The sequence below is a fragment of the Eschrichtius robustus genome, chromosome 8 (assembly GCF_028021215.1).
Source record: "Eschrichtius robustus isolate mEscRob2 chromosome 8, mEscRob2.pri, whole genome shotgun sequence".
Classification (NCBI taxonomy): Eukaryota; Metazoa; Chordata; class Mammalia; order Artiodactyla; family Eschrichtiidae; genus Eschrichtius; species Eschrichtius robustus.
Genome location: NC_090831.1, coordinates 130446414 through 130465539, shown reverse-complemented (window position 1 = coordinate 130465539; position 19126 = coordinate 130446414). Strand labels below are relative to the sequence as shown.

The window sequence follows — 19126 nt, the reverse complement described above, 5'->3', positions numbered from 1 at the left end:
TCTAGAGCCCGCGAGCCACAACGACTGAAGCCCGCGCGCCTAGAGCCCGTGCTCTGCAACAAGAGAAGCCACTGCAGTGAGAAGCCCACGCACTGCAACAAAGAGCAGCCCCCGCTCGCCGCAACTGGAGAAAGCCCGTGCGCAGCAACGAAGACCCAATGCAGCCATAAATAAATAAATAAAAAGATACAGCTAGATTAAAAGGAAAGGAAAGGAGAAAGATACGTCACGCTAACACTAATCAAAAGAAAGCTTGAGTAGCTATTTTAATTTCAGACAAAGCAGACTTCAGAACATGGAAAATTATCAAGAATAAAGAGGGGCATTACATAATCATTAAAGGGTAAATTCTGAAAGAATATATAACAATCGTGAATGTGTATGTGCATAGCAGCAAAGCACCAAAATACATCAGGCAAAAACTGATAGAACTGCAAGGCAAAGTAGCTGAATCTATTTCTGTTGGACTTCAATACTCCTCAGTGAGTGGTTGGCAGATCAAGCAGGCAGGTAATCAGTAGAGGCATAGTTGATCTGAACAACACCATCCATCAACTGGATCTAATTGACATTTATAGACTATGCCATTCAACAACAGCAGAATACACATTCTTCTCCAGCCTACCTGGAACATTTACCAAGATAGATCACATTCTGGGCCATAAAACACACTTTAACAAATTTAAAATAATAGAAATCATACAATGTGTGCTCTCAGACCACAGTGAAATTAAACTAGAAATCAGTAACAAAAAGATAGTTGGAAAACCCCCAAATCTGGGGAGATTAAACAACATACTTCTAAATAACATGTGGATCTAACAGAAGTTTTGTGAGAAATTTAAAAATATTTTGACCTAAATGAACATAAAATCCAACTAATCAAGTTTTCAAGATACAGGGAAAACAGTGCTTAGAGGGAAATTTACAGCACTGAATGCATGCATTAGAAAAGAAGAAATATCTAAAACCGGTCATCTAAGCCTGCACTTTAGGAAACTAGAAAAAGAAGTGCAAATTAAACCCAAAATAAGCACAAGAAAATAAATATAAAAATTAGAGCAAAAATCAAAGAAATGGAATACAGGAAATTGATAGAAAAAAATCAATGAAACCCCAATGCTGTTTTTTTGCAAAGATCAATAAAATTGACAAACTTCTAGGCAAGTTAACTCTGTGAGTTAACTAAAGAGAGAAGATACAAATTACTAATATCAGAAATGAAAGAGGGGCTATCATTATTGATTCCATGGACATTAAAAGGATAACAAATATTATGAACAACTCTGTGCCCACAAGTTTGGTAACTTAGATGAGATTAACCAATTTCTTGAAAGGCACAATCTATCAAAACTCATATAAAGAGAAATGGATAATCTGAATAGGTCTATAACCATTAAAGAAATTGAACCAATAATTAATACCCTTCCAATACAAAAGCACCAGGTCCAAATGGGTTGACTGGTAAATTCTACCTATCATTTAAGGACGAAAGTATACAAATATTCTACAATCTCTGCCAGAAAATAGAAGTAGAGGAAATATTGCTAACTCATTCTATGAGGCCATCATTACCCTAATAACAAAACTAGACAAAGACATAGTAAGTAAAGAGAATTACAGACTAATATCGCTCATGAACACAAATGCAAAAATATTCAACAAAATATTAGCAAATCAAATTCAACAGTGTATAAAAAGAATTATGCACCACAAACAAATGAGATTTATTCCAGGTATGCAAAGCTGGTTCAACATTTGAAAATCAGTTAACATAACCTTTCACATCAACAGGCCAAAGTAGAAAAATTATATTCTCACATAAAGTAGATGCCGAAAAAGCATTTAACAAACCCAACTCCCATGCATGATGAAAACTCTTAACAAAGTAGGAATTGAGGAGATCTTCCTCAATTTAATAAAGAATATCTAGGAAAAAAAAAACCTACAGCTAATATTATACTTAATCGTCAGAAACTAGATGCTTTCTTGCTAAGATCAGAAAAAAGGTAAGGATGTCCCCTCTCACACTCTTATTTAACATCATACTGGAAGTCCTAGCTAAGGCAACAAGACAAGAAAAGGTATACAGATTAGGAATGAGGAAATAAAACTGTCTTTTTCACAAATGACATCATTGTCTATGTAGAAAATCCCAAAGAATCAACAACAAGAAAAATCACTTGAAACCAATAAGTGATTACAGCAAAGTTACAGGAAAAAAGCTTAGTATATAAAAGTCAATTGCTTTCTTATATACCAGTTACAAACAATTGAGACTTGAAATTAAAAACACAAAATACCAGTAACATTAGCACAAAAATTCTTGAACTACTTAGATATAAATCTGTAAATCAAACAAAATATGTACAAGATCTCTATAAGGAAAACTACTGAATTCGGATGAATGAAACCAAAGGAGAACTAAATATCAACAAATGGAGTGATATCCTATGTCCATGGGTAGAAAGACTCGATATTGTCAAAATGTCAGTTCTTCCCCCACTTGATCTATAGATTCACTGCAATCCCAATTTAAATCCCAGCAAATTATTTTGTGGATGTGGACAAACTGATTCTAACATGTATATGGAGAAGCAAAAGACCCAGAATAGCCAACACAATACTGAAAGAGAAGAACCAAATCAGAGGACTAACACCACCAGACTTCACAACTTACGATAAAGCTACAGTAATCAGGACCGTATGATAATGACAAAGTAATTATCAAATAGATCCGTGGAACAGAATAGAGAACCCAGAAATAGACCCTCACAAACACAGTCAGCTGATCTTTGACAGAGGAGCAGAAGCAATTCATGTTAGTCTTTTCAACAAATGTTGCTGGAACAACTGGGCATCCACACGCAAAAAAGTGATTCTAGACACAAATCTTATACCTTTCACAAAAATTAACTCAAAGTGGATCATAGACCTAAATGTAAAATGCAGAACTATAAACTCCTAGGAGATAACATAGGAGAAAATCTTGGGGACCTTGGGTTTGGTGATGACTTTTTAGATGTAACACCAAAAGCACAATTCAGGAAAGAAAAAATTGGTAAGTGGAACTTTATTAAAATTAAAAACTTCTGCTCTGAGAAAGACACTGTTAAGAAAACGAGAAGATAAGCCACAGACTAGGAGACAATATTTGCAAACCACTTATCTGGTAAAAGACTAGAATCCAAAATGTACAAAAGATCCTTAAAACTCAGCAATAAGAAAACAAATGACACAATTTTTAAAAATCAATAAAAGATCTGAATAAACACTTCACCAAATTAGATAGACAGATAGCAAATAAGCATATGAAAAAATGTTCCACCTCATGTGTCATCAGGGAAATGCGAATTAAAAGAATGAGACGCCACTGTACAAACATTAGAATGTCCAAAATCCAGAACACTGACAACACCAACTGCGGGCAAGGCTACGGAGCAGCAGGAACTCTCATCACTGCTGGCGGGAACGCAAAGTGGTGCAGCCACTTCGGAAGAGTGTGGCAGTTCCTTACAAAACTGAACGTACTCTTACCGTACGATCCAGCGGTTACACCCCCTAGGTTTTACCCAAATGAATTGAAAACTTTTGTCCACGTAAAAACATGCTCACAAATGTTTTTAGCAGCTTTATTCTTTTTTTTTTTTTTTTGCAGTACAGTTAATCTACAATGTTGTGTTTGTTTCTGGTGTACAGCACAGTGATTCAGTTATACATACATATATATATTCTTTTTCATATTCTTTTCCATTATATTGATAGTTTATTACAAGATATTGACTATAGTTCCCTGTGCTATACAGTAGGACTTTGTTGTTTATCTTAGCAGCTTTATTCACAATTGGAAGAAACCCAGACGTCCTTCAGTAGGGGAGTGGATAAATAGACTGTGGTCCATCCAGATACTAGAATATTATTCAGTGCTAAAAATAAATGAGCTGTGAAGCCTCCAAAAGACATGGAGAAGACTTAAATGCATTTTATTAAGTGTAAGTAGCCAATGTGAAAAGGCGACACACTGAGTCCAGCTTCATGCCATTGTGGAAAAGGCAAACCTATGGCGACGGTAACCACAGACTTTAGTTAATAATAACATTGGCTCATCAGTTTTAACAACGTGCCACGGTAGAGCAAGATGTTAATAAAGGGAAAATGTGTGTGGAAGGGTGAGGGATATGGGAACTCGGTACTTTCCACTCAGCTTTACTGTGAACACGTAATGCTCTAAAAAATAAAGTCTATTTACAAAACCACAACTTGCCAGATGCGTCTCATACACCACCACCTTGCTTCCTTTCCTCTTGGGAACCCCTGAGGACAGGTCTCTCTCCAGATGTTTCTGAAGGCCTCCGGGCCGCGGGCCTGAGAGGTAATGTAACAGACCTCGGGACAGCTCAGCCAGTTATGTCGGTGTTTAAGCCCAAAGGCCAACACAGTTATGGTCAAGCCCCCCACATCCAAGTTGAGGGGCTAGACCATCAACAGGGTATTGCCAGGAGCGTGACCCCGAGGGTCTGTGAGCTCCAGCTCGGGACCCACCTCCAGGCTGGTTAGAGAAGGCTCTGGCAGGGGGGGATTCTCGGCAGGAAGTGTCCACTGGGCTCAGCATCTCGCTTCTCCATAAAGGTGCTGGGGGTACTTTCCCGCCCTCAAACCAAGTGAAGGGCCCTCAAGATCCATTTGGGGAGCTCGGCCTGAGTCCTCTGCGGGCGGAAGGGATGGCTCTGACTCTGGCCTGGGAGTCTGAAGGAGAGGCCACAGCTGGCAGGCTGCCCAGCTGCCGCAGCCCGCTCCCCGTTTGGCAAAGCAAAGGATGCGCTTTTCTTCTCATTAGCCAGATGCCGACACCGGGGACCATCTGAAGGTCTTCTCCTGAGAGGACCGTCTGGGGAGGGAGGCTGATCCCGACGGAAGGGAAACCTCTGGGGGCAGCAGGCGTCCTCCCTCTGCATTGAGGGGCTGCAGGACGCTGGGTCAGGAGAGGCCTGAGGAAGTCACAAAAGCAACCCCAGCTGTACCAGTAAGTAGGGCTTTCTGACGCCTCCCACCCTCCCCCTGACCCTGGAGGACGCCCAGCCTGCGGCAGTGAAGGGGGCAGAGCAGAGATGCCCCACCTCACGCTCACGCCGCCGTCCACAGCTCCTAACCGCGGTTTCAGGGCCTGATGCAGGACTGGGTTGGGGGGAGAGGCCTTTTACCTTTAAGGAAGTCAAGAGCTTTGCCATCCCTAGTACTGGGCTGTTTCGTGTCTGGAAGAAAGACTATCACCAGAAAAGGACCCAGGACCACCGGGGTCTTGAAGGGTTGCAGCTGTAAGGGAGCTTTGCCCTAATGAATCCGTCTCACTGGACAGGTCGGTGAGAGTTGAAAACAGAAGGGGCTGGAACCCACACAGGGCAGATGAGCAGGTCAAGCGGGTCGCTGACCTTCCTGAGGCCAGAGCCCGGGCTCGGCCTGTGAGTGCCAAGGTGGGCACGGAGCCGGCAGTGGGCCAAGAGGGGCCCATCCCCAAGGCAGCACTTCACATCTGTATACTTTAACAAATGTTTGTGAAGGCTTTCCATGGCTGGTATTTGATTTTATCTTCATAATCACCTTGAGAAGTAGGCCAAGCACATATTAGGAATTCTGCTCCGCGGCCTGGGGATCTAATTCAGTCTTATGTGACAAGCACGCGTGGGACACCAGCTCTGTGCCACAGTGTAGCGTGAGTGCTGGGGCCACCGAGGAGCCAGGATGCCCTGTGCCTATAGGAACCAGGACACAGCCAAAGAAGACGTGCTCTAAGTTTGCTTCCAGGAACCCACGAGGCAGAAGGCCAGAGTCCAAGCTCAGAAGAGTGCTCCCCTGACCGCCTGCAGATCCCCCCAATCACAGCTGTGAGTGCGCAAAGGACTTAAAGCTCCAACTCCCTTGGCTTTTTTAGGGGGAGGAAGAAGTAAATTTTTCATTGAAGTCTAGTCTCCCAGCTTTCAGAAGACACGAAAAGAGGGACACAGGCAAATGCTGCGTTTCTTCATAGGTACAAGTTAAAAATGTACCTGGGGGTTGTGGGCATGTCCCCTCCCTCCAAGCAGATGTGGCCCCAGAATTACTCATCCAGACAGAGCAGAGCGACCAGGCGAACCTCAGAGAGTCATGCGAGGCTTCCGTCCTCTTTTGGACAAAGTATAAAGTACCAGCGTGGCATTTATTTCTGAAGCGATTTCACTCTCTCCTGATCACGAAGGCCCAAGGCTTCTCTCACTGAATCCATAGGTTTCCAGGCCTCTGACGTGTGGGGTCAGCTTCCACCATCAGAGATTTGGTTCTCTGCCCTCAAAGCTCAGCCTGGAAATCCGGGGAAGCCGCAGGTGTGGGAGCGGAGAGGGGCAAGGGTGTCCAGGCAGGAGGGTGAGGGGGGCAACTGACAAGTGCCTCACAGGGTCCGCCCCTCCTGGGGCCTCAGAACACAGGCAGGTAGGTGCTGGTGTCCAGGGCCGCGTGGTCCAGGTCAGAAGAGGCCGTGGGAGCAGGAGACAGAAGTGGGGTCCTTGTGACCAGAGCCGGGGCAGGGACCCACGCTTCCGCAGGCATCAGCACAGCACAACCAGGGGGCTGCCACACCTTAGGGGGCCAGTGCCAGAGGTCCAGAGACAAGACCACCAGTCCCACCACATCAGGCACCCACAGAGGAGCCCTTCTCCCAGAAGCCCTGAGGACACACAGACCACACTCCCTGCAAGGGGAAGTGGAAAAATCCCTGGAAGAATGGCCATTTACCCAAAAGAAACAGAGTAACCTTTAACTGACAAATATAAGTACCATCCATCCTAACATCCATTCCCAACAAGGAAAGAACAGTCAGACTATAAAGAACCTCGTGCTGTGCATCCACAGTGTGTTAAAATTTCTACTCTCGTATAATTCAGATTTTGCTCTCCATTGAGTGAAGACTGTCTGTCAGGGCCCCAGGCCTCCGGAGTTGACCATCTTTCTTACTCTGATGCTCTCAGCACAATCCTCGTCCCTTGGGCTTCTGTCCACATGCTCCATCTGATTGAGATGCCTTCTCCCTCCGTTCTGATCTCTCACTCTTAACCATTTTTCAGTCCCATTTAGACATTCACTCCTCCAAGCTCCTCCCAGGAAAAATGGACTTCTCCTCCCCCTCCTCCTCCTCCCCCTCCTTCTCCTCCCCTCCTCCCCCTCCTCCTCCTTCTCCCCCCTCCTCCTCCCCTCCTCCTCCTTCTCCCCCCTCCTCCTCCCCCTCCTCCTCCTCTTCCCCCTTCATCCCTCCTCCTCCCCCTCCTCCTCCTCTTCCCCCTTCATCCCTCCTCCTCCCTCCCCCCACCCCTCCTCCCCCACCCATTTGCCTGTATCTTGTTCTTACCACACTTTTTCTCCACATCACACACCCCCGTCTGCTGGACTAGAGCATAGTATTTACACATGCATAGAGAATCTAGATTCTCACTGCAACCCGACCCTTGAGGTGGGTAGCAGGTGTCACCATTCCCATTTACACAGGCACTTGGCTCAAAGTTCATTGCTTGTCCGGCTTCAAATAGTGAGTAAAAGAAATATTTGTCAAATTGGATCCAGAGTCAATAAGCTTCCAGAGCCCAAGCTGCATACCCAGAGCCCAGATCTCACCCCGAGTCCAAAACCTGTCTCTACTAGTGTTCCCCACCAGACAGAAAGACAGATGATGGGTGATAGCTGATTAATAGCTGATGAGAGATGACAGACAGATAAAGTTATTGATGGATCTATTGGGGGATGAGTGTGGTCAGAGAGAACACAAATGACAAAGCCAGTGAGGTAAAACTTTAATAGCTGAATCTAAATAAAGGGTGAAAAGATGTCCTTTGTCCTAGTCTTACTTTTCTGTTAGTTTGAAATTATTTTCAAATAAAAAGTTAAAACCACAACAAAATTTCCTGTTTTATTTTTCATTTCCAGCGCTTCTCCTCGTGCCGGATGACAACTGGCTTTTACGTCACACTATCCTTCCGGAGGCTCCGAGGCAGGTGTGCGATGAGGCCGGTCCAAGGCCCCTGCAGCCAGCGCCACCCACGGCCCACCTCTGCAGCAGGGGGAGACACGGGCAGGACTGAAGACCAGCCACCGCGCCGAGTCTGCCCCCACCAAGATGCACTCCACGCGTCTTTTTCTAAGTTTTCGGTTGCCCCAGCCAACTCCAGTGGCTTCCAAGGCAGCCCACGTGCTCTTCCTGCCACCTTCTTGGGGGCCTTTAGGTTGTTTAACAAGGACACAAGTAGGGGCCGGTCTCTGACCCCAAAGCGGGTCCCTCCCGAGTCGCTCTCCCTCCGAGCTGTGCGGGCCCAGCACGCCCACCTGTGCGCACCCCTCACCCGCCGCTGAACGGTCGGGGGAGCGAGCCCAGCCCGGGGGTTGCGAGGGAGGGGCCAGGGGCGCGGGGAGGGGGTACCGACTGGGGCCGGTAAGGGAGCGGGGCGGGACGTGGGGCGGATACCCGGCGCCGGGACGGAAGGGAGCGCGGGGGCGGGGGGCGCGGGGCGCGCGGGGCGGGGACGGGGTACCGCGGGGGCGGAGCGGCCGCCTCGGGGCACAACCCGGGCGGGCGGGGGACTCGTCGGGAGCCGCCGGGCGCCGCGCGAGGACTTCGGGAGGCGGGAGCCGCGTCGCTGCGCACGGGCGGCCCGGCCCATGTCCGCGCCGCGGAGCCGGGATGAGGGTGCCCGCGCTGCTGCCGCCCGCGCTGCTGACCTGCTGCGGCTGGCTGCTCGGCCCAGTGAGTGCGACCCCGGCGCCGCCCGCCCTGCCCCGCGCGCCGCCCCCGCCCGGCGGGCGCGCCCCCGCGCCCGGCTGCGCTGCGCTCCCGCGTCCGGCCGCGGGGCTGGGCCGGGGGCGCGGGCAGCGGGGCAGGTCTCGGGGTCCCCACCCGCCCGCCGGGCTCGCGGGAGGGAGCAGGGCCGCCGGGGACGCTCTGGACCCTCCCCGCCGAGCGCGAAGAACCGAGCTCCGCGCCCGGCCGGGTTGGAGACAGGCTGGGAGGTTGCGTTTGCTCTGTCCCCTCCGCCGTCCCGGGTTCGCTGGGAAGCGGATCCAGTTTCTTGCTCGACGCCCTTCCCAGCGGAGCGGGTCCGGCAGCGTCCTCCCGGAGGCTGTGGCCGGCGAGGACGGTTCGCGGGTCCAGGGACGCCCGAGTCGGGGGGTGGGTAGGGCTTGGTCACCTCCGCAGGCCTCACGTTTCCGAGGGAAATTGGAGTTCGCTTTGTCTTTAACTACTTCCCCTTCCATCTGCTAGTACTGTTGCTGCTTTTTGTCTTGTTTAAGTGTGTGCCAGGGAGACGCGATGTAGCTACAGAAAGTTGATGTTTTTTTATCATTATTTAAGAGCACCGGAAGAAACGACATGCTGAATAGAAATTTGTTAAATGAGTGCATTTGTAGATTATTTAATTCTCAGGAATTCTTCCTTTTATTTGAAGACCCTTAAAAAAAAAACCACAAAAACTGTGAACCCTATTTCCTGCTTCCCTCTCTGCCAGACTGGAGTCAGTGTTGGCGTGTGTACACATTTCGCATTTTATATTGCGGCCAGATCACTGTCTGTATTGACTCATAATCCCCTCTTAAGGTTGTGAAGCCAAGGATGGAGCTATTTAGGGAAAGTTGTAATTGCTGAGGATATTTCGGGTTCCAGGAGGGCATGAACCTAGCCCACCCCTCAGGGTTGCCAAACTCCCTTGTCTAGTGTGAAGACAAACGGAGTCTTTCCTCCCTCAGAGGGATGCTGTGAGGATAAGAACCTCCCTACTAATTTTAGTGCTTTGAAAGAGCTAGTTAAAAGCACCAGGAATTATTATGGTTAATGCTGCTTTAACTTCTAGGATGTCCCAAAATAAGTCATTGCTGTGCATATTCCGAGAATGTCAGATATCATGGTGTCTCTTAATACCTTAACAAAAATCCATTTTTCTTTTTAAGGCAAAATAATTTCCCTAATTCTGAAATTTAAGCTATTGACTTGTTCAGGTATGAAAAATACAGCCTGCTTGAAACCGGGAGTTTGTACAGTGGTGGTTGCCCAGTGATGAGCCGGGGGGAAGGGGGGGGAACCCAAGCTTCAGATCTTTAAAAATGAGGGTAAATGTGGCTAAAGTATTCAGCATTAAGTTTCTCCTCTTAATTTCGTTAGGAAATGTTATTCCTGGTTAGAATTCTATTGACTTATTTCAATAGTAGGATAATTAAACATAGATGGCCATAATATACGCAAGAGTATGGTTTTCTTTAATAAAAAGTTTGTTCTTACATGAGAGCGGGGGGCACAGCTCCATCCTACAGCGTGAGTATTTGTGGGTGGTGGGAGGTGGCAATAAAAAAAGAGAACGTTGGACCTTTGTGAAAATAAAGACCAGAGAATATTACCTTCCAAGACTGAAGCAGTATGTGGCTTTGTCTTTTGCGCACATTGATGGACAATGTTCGTCACCATTTGTGTCGCGTCTTTAGTTCCCGTGATAGAGCCTGACATGAGGTCCCCCACCTCTTGCTCAGTGGAAGCCTCAGTGCTGTGACTCTCGCCCAGGCCTCTCCCTACTCACCCCTCATCTTTTTGAAAAGCTCCTTCACACCAAATTCTAAAGTTCAGTTTTGAATGTGACCTGCAACCTCTAAAAATAAAGTTGTCCTATTAGGGCTTTCCAGTGAACGCAGAGCCTGGCCTTAGATGAAGCATGCCGGCGTCTGGGGTTGTGTGCAGTCATTAAGAATGGGCTTATGAGTAAACATGTATTTACTTTGATTAAATCAAGGGCTATGAAATGGAGGACTCGAATATTGAAAGATTATTGGATTAAAGAGCTCTATTGCCACCAAATTAGTACTAACAACATAAAATGTATTACGTTAGTAAGTTTGTTTTCCTGCCCAGAAAAAAAATTCTATCAGGTTTTATATTTGTTTACTAATTCCTTTACAAAGTAAATAGTGAAGCTTTTTTTCAAATAACCATGCCAAAATATGAACGTGATTGCTTTTAAATGAGTGTTAGTTTGTAAGTAGTTTAGAACTGTGAGGTTTTGGGGGCTTTTATGTAGAAATTTTGCTTGACTTTCCCATTATAGTGGAATTTTCAGTTATTTCTATTTCTTTTAACCTTGAGCAGGTGAACAGCATTCACCCGGAATGCCGATTTCATCTGGAAATACAGGAGGAAGAAACAAGATGTGCAGAGATTCTAAGGGCTCAAACAGAAAAATACAAAGGTAAGGCAGATGCCTGGTGAGTGAGACTGTGCCCCGGATGGTGTGGATGAGCTGACATGCAAGTAGCTTGCACCTCACTCGGAAAACTGGTGTTTAAGGTCACCTGTGTGTTTTTTAAAAAGTCTGCTTCCACTGTTTTTTAATGAACTGCTGGCAAAACTCATAGCATTGTGAGTAATGGGCAGCGGGGTGTGTTTGGGGAGGGGATCATTCGCACAAACCTTTTAAAAGAAAGCCTCACCCTTAACAGTAATAGTTTCCATGGTCTGAGATAATAGCAGCAGTTACTAAAGTAATTTCTTTTTTTTTTTTAATCTATTTATGGCTGTGTTGGGTCTTCGTTTCTGTGTGAGGGCTTTCTCTAGTTGCAGCAAGTGGGGGCCACTCTTCATCACGGTGCGCAGGCCTCTCACCGTCGCGGCCTCTCTTGTTGCGGAGCACAGGCTCCAGACGCGCAGGCTCAGTAATTGTGGCTCACACAGGCTCCAGACGCGCAGGCTCAGTAATTGTGGCTCACGGAACCAGCCGCTCCGCGGCATGTGGGATCTTCCCAGACCAGGGCTCGAACCCGTGTCCCCTGCATTGGCAGGCGGATTCTCAACCACTGCGCCACCAGGGAAGCCCTACTAAAGTAATTTAATGGGCGTTGTTACGCTTTGCAAAAGCAACTCCATTTTCCATGGAATGAGTATTTATCCGATTTCTTGCATTTAAAATTCTTAGTTACATCACAGATGATTTTGATCCAGTTAAGAATGGTGGGAATTTATCAGAAATCAAACAGGAAAATGAGACTTTTGCTTTCCTGAAGAACAGACCGGTTATGAGTACAGTGAGCTTGCTGACTTTATTTCTCTACGTCCCAGAGGCAATGCCGGGACAACGTGCACTCACCCTGGGCACCTTCTCATGTCTGTAAACTTTGAAGGTTCTGGGATAACATCCAGATCATAAACAATAGCAAAAACCTCTTGTCCTTCAGTTTTCTTTTTCTCTGTTCTGTCATTATTTTGTTCTCTTCAAGAAAAAAAAATTAAAATCAAAGTACAACCGTGTGTTAAAAGTCTGGTGTCCTGCAGAGGACCTCAGATGGGAAGTCACAGATGTGGGCGTTGTTCTAGACCAGTGCTGCCCAGTAGAAGCAGGATGCAAGCCTCATGGGTGATCTTGAACTTTCTAGTAGCCACGTTAAAATAAGTGAAAAGAAACATGTGATTTTAATTTTAAAAATATATTTTATTTATCCAAATATATCTGAATCATTATCATTTTAACTTGTAATCAATATAAAATATTGATGAGAAATTTTACTTTTTGGAAAATTAAGTCTTGGAAACTTGGTGTGCATTTTGCACTTACGGTGCATCACAATTCGGACCACACATTTCAGGTATTCATAGGTGGCCAGCAGCTCTGGTGTGCCCCTTCCTGTGCCCCTGGAGCCTCCACTCCCTCGGCTGAAAAATGAAGACTCTGGCCCTAGGGTTCCTTCCAGCCTTCAAGGCCTGTGATTCTGCAGTGCACACGAGATCCCGAGAGCCATGTGTTCCAACAGGTCTGCTCGAACTCTGTGCAGAGGAGGGCAAGCGAGGTGGCTCAAACATGGCCTGAGGATCTGCCCTGTACAAAGCCGCGTGTGACCACTAGCCAGCTACTAGGGTCCATGAGGCCGGGTCTTGCCAACCAGGGTCTCAGGACAAGACAGTTGTCATGGCCACTGAGGTCTGTTCCCTTCAGAGAAAATTAAGAGACTTAGGGGAGCTAAATGCTGAGAGGAGACAGGCTGAAACCCTTGGGGGCATCTGGTCAGTGGCAGGGACCAGGTCCCGTCAGCACAGCACACCGTCCACGAGGCCTCCTGAATGGGGGGGCGGCACTGTCCACCAGATCCGCAGTGGGTGATCCTTGACCTCTGTTGGGAGACTCCCGAGGGAGGGGCCTCTGCCCCCTCACGTCATCATTGGGCAGTCAAGTTGCTGGGCTCTGGGGCTGCCCGTAAGCGGCGTCCGCTGACTGGCATGAATTGGGGGCAGCCGTGAACAGAACCCCTTCTTCATGTGGGGCATCTGCGGGCACTGAGTGGGCTCACGGCTCTGCTTCCTCTTCCCGGGGCTGAGTACCCCCAGTTCCTACAGCCATCGCCGGACACGCTGCCAGGCCCTTGGCCACAGGCTCCGGACACACGCAGACACTGGCGAAGCAGGAAGGGCGCAGAACTTTCCCGCTGACATAATGGAAGGCAGACCGAATTGTAGTCAGTTGGTGACTGTTGAGAAATCCTCTGCCCACAGCCCTCCTGTCCCTCACTCACCTGGGAACTGCTCGCCTCCCCTCGCCCCTCTCACAACTGCTGTTTTCGGGGAAATCTCCCGAAATACCATCTTAGTGTTCCTTTCTTGTCACTCTTCATTTCCCATACTCACCAAGAACATTTTGTTAACAAGACTAAACTGGCACAGCAGGCGGCAGGGAACACAACTTTTAAGGGATGGAGTTTGGCCGTGACTTTGCCTTGGAGGAGACCCCCTCGCGGTGAGTCAGGGTTGACCGGGCATCAGGGGGAGCACCTGCACGTCTGTGTCCACGACTCACCTGGACAGACGCGGCACCTGGAGGAACAGGGCGAGTCCAAGGAGGCTGGTTCCGTCCATTGTGGAGTAGGATGTGTGGTCCTTGATCAGGTTTCTTTGATAAAAAGGCTCTTCCTCTCTGGTTGGCTCAGGTAGATGGAGTGTGGCCTTAATTAGCTCAAAACAGTGCCCTTTTAGTTCTGCTCGTTCCAAGGGCTCGGGTCTGTCCCTGTCCCCGGGCCAGCGGTGCACGAGTGTGAGCTGTGGCATGTGGCCGGGCAGGGTGACGTTTGGCCGCGGGGATGTGGGGAATGTCCCTCACCACCCACTTCTTGCTGTGGAGAAATGCAAGCGCCGAATTGCCCAGCTTCCTATTTTCACAGGACGTCAGAAATGCAAACTTTAGGTAAAATGTTCCCGTTCTTAAAGTTTGCAACTAGTACTTTTTAAAAAGTTCTGCAGGAGCAGGCAGACCTCCTGTGTGGTCGCTGCCTGAGCTGCCAGGTTGCTCTCTGTGTGGCAGCTGGGCCAGGCGGGCCCCAGCTGGGGAGCCCCTCGCGGTGCATAGATGGGCCGGGATGTTTCAAACACTCAGTAGGGCTCCCTCGCAGGCTCTGCTGCCTGGCCCAGCGTTCCTCAGGGTGACCTGTGTGTGGCCCACACAGACGTGCTGGACAGTGTGGACGGCACAGCCTGGGAAGATCTTGGCATCAGCTTGAGCAGAAAGAACATCTTAGGTAAAGGCCATCAAACATCTCCCCTGTTTGGAGCTGTGGGGAAAGGTGTCCTTAAGTCTTTGCAATGACAAGTGTCAGTCCTTGGACATTTTCTTATATTGAAGGCTCTTATTTTAATATTAGCTCGACAGCAAAAATACCTGCCCCTGAGCCCTTTCACCTTTGACCCGTGGCAAGAGCTCGCGGATGGCGGCCGCCCTCGGGAAGGAGGTGGCGCCACGGTAGCCGGCCTGGCGCCCTCGGCTTTCTGTAGAAAGGCAACTCGTGTTCTAAATTCCCGTTTTTCTTTTTGCTCTTTGAAATCTGCATGGCTCGAATACCAAGGATATAAATAGTAATGAGTTACCAGAATGAAGATACTATAGATGAAGTGAAGGCCTTCTAGCTGGATGGGATGAGAGCGATTTCGAGGGTCAACAGTGTGCACCTGCTTCACGAAATTGAAAGTGAGATGAAATACTGAGGGTCTGTAGGAGCTACAAGAAATTGGTGTGAAAGAACACCAAAGACGCCAAAAAACGAGTTTTCAGTTCTACTGAGATAATTTGTATAAGTCTAACAAGGAATTCTTTTTATTACATGTTGAATCCAAAACAAATTCAAACAAACCAACACATAAATCTAGACAAAACCAATTTTAATTCTCAACCCCTTCAAGGGATTCACTTTGTAGAAAAGAAAAGCTTAGGAGGTATTTAGAGCTTTGTGAGTTAATACTGATTCATCGCTAAGACTAACTTAATCCTGCCAGTGAGGCAGTCAGGCCATGGATGCCTGAAAATATAGCTCAAGGCAGCTCTGTCCCCGCATGGGGGGTGCTGACCGTGGTGGTAAGCAGTGACTCAGCTCTCCAGCTCTGCCCCGTGTTCCTGCCTGTGCGTGGGTCACATGGGAACTTTCCTGTGACTTTACATCATTTTTGCCCAGATCGGGGCGGGGAGGGGGGGCGGTGGTGGTGGTGGTGGAATGTGGCCTATAGTTCGGAAGGACAAGGAGGAACCTATGTTTCTTGACAGCTCCACAGTCTGGGCCGGGTCCTGAAGGTGCGTGGCTGAGGTGGGTATGACAGTGAACATTAGCTCAAGACCGGGGCCCCGGGAGGTGCTAGACTAAAAAACTTACTTTTCTCTGACATTTCTTAAACAAAGAATACTGGACTAATTTTGATCCACTCGTCAAGGAGCTGTGGCGGGTTTGGATTTTGCCGCCTTCAAGCTGACAGGTTACCCTGCCACCGTTTCCTGGGTGCCTGCAGAAGGCACAGGCCCTGTCAGCGTCATCAGAGGTAACCTGCTCCTGGCAGAGCGGGCGGTGTGGGCGTCACGTTCCCACTCCTGTGGGTTCCCTTTTCCCCAAGTCCCTCAGGACCTGTGTGGAGAGGCCCACGGTGCATTTTTGTCCTGGCTGAGGAGCCCTGAGCTTGGGAGACCCCAGTGTCACAAGGAGGCTGCTGGTGTCCTGCCCAAACTTCGCTCCAGAGGAAGATGCATTCTTGGTTACTGAGATCAGCCTGAGGGCCGCACTCTCTGTCTGCCAAGGCTGTTGCTCTACAGCCGTCCTCAAAAAGAGCCCGGAGCAAAGCTGCCAGTGCCTTTTCCCAAGACACGCCCATGCAGTGTCCCCAGCTCCAGGAGGGCGGCTCTCAGTAGGTGTGCACGTCCTCCTTCTCTTCTCCAGGGCGTGCTGTGGCCTCTGGGCCGTAACTCCCCACTCTGTGCTCTTGGTCCCTCTACCACGTTGTCCACTGTCCTTGCAGCCACAAGATCCTGCACAGCACTTAAAAAGGTGTCAAATAAGCTTTTGCTGAACAAATTAATGAAAAACTTCATATTAAAAATCGTGATATATGCACGTAGAAAAAATGCCATACATACACAGCATGTGTGTCCGTCCCTCTTAGAATTCACGTGTGCGCAGTGTATGTGCACCCCTCCCCATTTCACTGTGCAGATGGAAGCCAGCTCTGGTCTGTACTCTGTTTTCCTTTTTTTTTTTTAACTTTAGCAATGTATTTGGCAACCGTTCTGAATTGGTTTATACTTTCCTTTTAAGAGCTATGTAGTATTCTAACAGATTTCCTTAGTCTGTCCCAGGCTCCTGGACTTTTAGGTAGTTTACAAGCAATACTCTAGTGACTGCATTTCTTCATGACAATAAAATATTTCACCAGCAATTGAGGGTTGACTTCCAGCCACTATGCATGAAATCGGAACATCCTTCTCATATGACCAAATAACATCATTTTAAGAGACTTGCTTATTTCTGTGGTGGTTGTGTCACACAGAATATAACTAATTACATCCCACTTTTCATCTCGTCTTTCCTCCCTGCACCTCTTTGTCACAGAGGAAACTAGGCAGCTTCATGAGCGTGTTCTCTTCAGAAAGTCCCGTGGGAGAATGACCCTTGTCTGCGACTCTTCTCTGACCACCCCCCAGGGGGAATGACCCTTGTCTGCGACTCTTCTCTGACCCCCCCCCCCCCGCCGAGGGGGAATGACCCTTGTCTGGGACTCTTCTCTGACCCCCCCCCCCCAGGCAGCGCTGCCTCTGGCCCAAGGGCAGGTGGTGGTGGTTGTCCCTCTCCCTGAAGAGCGTCTATTCCTGGTCCTTAGCTGACCTGCGAGTGGGACGTGTGAGCAGACTTCCCTCCGTCTTACATCCTTACATCCATGTGGGTCCGAGGGCGCCTGCTGCCCTTCTGAGGTCAGCGTGATGTGAGGCCCATTATTCCCTTTCAGTTTTCTCTCTGATGTAGGTACGTTCTTGTTCTCGTCCAAATAGCTCTTTGAGCTGATAAGGCAAACAGCCTGATCTGTTTTTTTCCTTAGGGTGAGTCTTTTTGTATGCAATTTCTTCTAATTTCTGCTGGTTCTGAGGCTGCGGCTCCCCCTCCAGGTGAGCCTGCGGTGCAGGTTCCAGCCCGTTGAGTGGTTTCCTGTGGTCCACCGTCTCGCGTCCTGTGATGGGAAAGCACACGGTCCCTTTCTGGGGTGGGAGAGCCTGCTGGAGGCTCCCCGGCACACCGCACTTCAGTCACAAGCGGCCAGTGAAGCCGCTGTCCCGGCTGCAGTCCCCGCCGTCTGGCGCTGGCTCGTGGGCTCGTGGCTGGTGCTGCCACGATGGGGGCACAGTTACACGTGTCAGCCACGCGCCCCCCCCCCTCAGGTTCCTGGGGCTTCAGCTGTGCATGTTTTGGTTGCTTGGGCCGGTCACAGCCCTTCCCGGGCACCCATTCACTTGCGAGTTTTTGTAGAGTTTTCTGGGTCAAGCATCCATTCCAGTGGTTGTCCCTGAGCCCTCGTAGCCGGGCCTGTTCCTGGGGGGTCGACTTGGATCATGGAGTGGACTGTCGTTGCTGGAGCCTTGGCTGGCTCTGTCGTTCACTGATTTTTCCAGCATGTTCTTACTGAGCAGATACCAGGCTAGAAGGGTGATGAGAAATTGGGCAGGACATGTCATCGCCTCTGGGAACTCCACATCAAGCCCCCGATGGCGATGCACCGGGTGGGGAGCGGGGATAACAGGGCTTCGAGCCAAAGGACTGAAGGATTTCTGAGGGGAAATCGGAGAATCTGAACATGGAATAACATCAGTCTACTCTGAACCAGAAGCTGACCGTGACAGAAAAATGGCTAAGGACTTATTTTATCTCTACTCGGAGATTAAGGCAGGAAAACGGTGAGTGGGGAAACTACCAAGAAGAATGGAAGCTTTTTGATCATAAGCTGATTGGTGGTCAGTACTTTGGTAATTGACTATATAAACTTGCGGTGTGTTCGGGGACCGTGGTCTTGGCGTCCATGTGTGTCCTGTGCTCGGCCCTGGAGTGGATTCACTCCATGTAGCCCTGTTCCACCCGCAGCTGGTCACCACCACCCGACCCCTCCCGCCGCCTGGCCGAGGCCCCCAGCCTCCGTGGCCTCTGCACTTGGTGTTGCCTTCCTCGTGATGACGAGCGCACCCTCTTGTATTCCAGGGTGGGGGCCCATCTAGGTGCCCCTCAGCCTCTGGGCACCAAGGCATCTGCCAAGGACCCTCCTGTCCGGCGTCTGTTGACCCAGGAGCAGACGTGCAGACCCTTCCCGGTGTCCAGGGTGGAGGGAAGGCTCCGAGGGCCCACTCTCAGGACAAGGATGGGAGATGTCCACAGAGCAGACGTTGGGGGTCCCAATCTTGATGCTGGAAGGTGGTCGTCAGCCCGTCAAGGTGAGGAAATGGGAGTGGACTTTCCAGTCTCTCATCCAAGCTGGTGGCAGAGCCCAGCTCCCTGGACCCTAAGTCAAGCACGCTTTTCACAAAGCCATACTTGGCATCTTAGAAAGAGAGGCATACTTTAGATGAAGGTCTTCTCCCTCTCCAAAGCCTGCTTCAAAGGTGAGGGGCCTCCTCTGAACCCTTACGGCTCCAGGGAGATTGACCTCATGTCCATCTGATTGTCTGCACCTCCCACTGAAGCTTCCCCTTGGGATGAGGATCCCCACCAGTTTACTCACTTAGTGACATCAGCCCCTTCTCTCCTCCGGCCCACGGCGAGGGCTTTGGGGCCTGGGGCAGCACGTTGATTTGGTGAGCCC

General features: G+C 49.1%; 1 protein-coding gene across 2 annotated transcripts in view; it reads left to right on the top strand.

Moving 5' to 3' along the window:
• Nucleotides 1-8612: 8612 nt before the first annotated feature.
• VIPR2 (vasoactive intestinal peptide receptor 2) overlaps nt 8613-19126 on the top strand; it is a 69616-nt gene continuing 59102 nt past the window's right edge. For both annotated transcript variants that reach the window (XM_068549789.1, XM_068549788.1), the window contains exons 1-2: nt 8613-8761; nt 11144-11243. In XM_068549789.1, the coding sequence (XP_068405890.1) occupies nt 8699-8761; nt 11144-11243 (163 nt within the window). In that variant the 5' untranslated portion in view covers nt 8613-8698. The remainder of the gene's footprint in view (nt 8762-11143; nt 11244-19126) is intronic.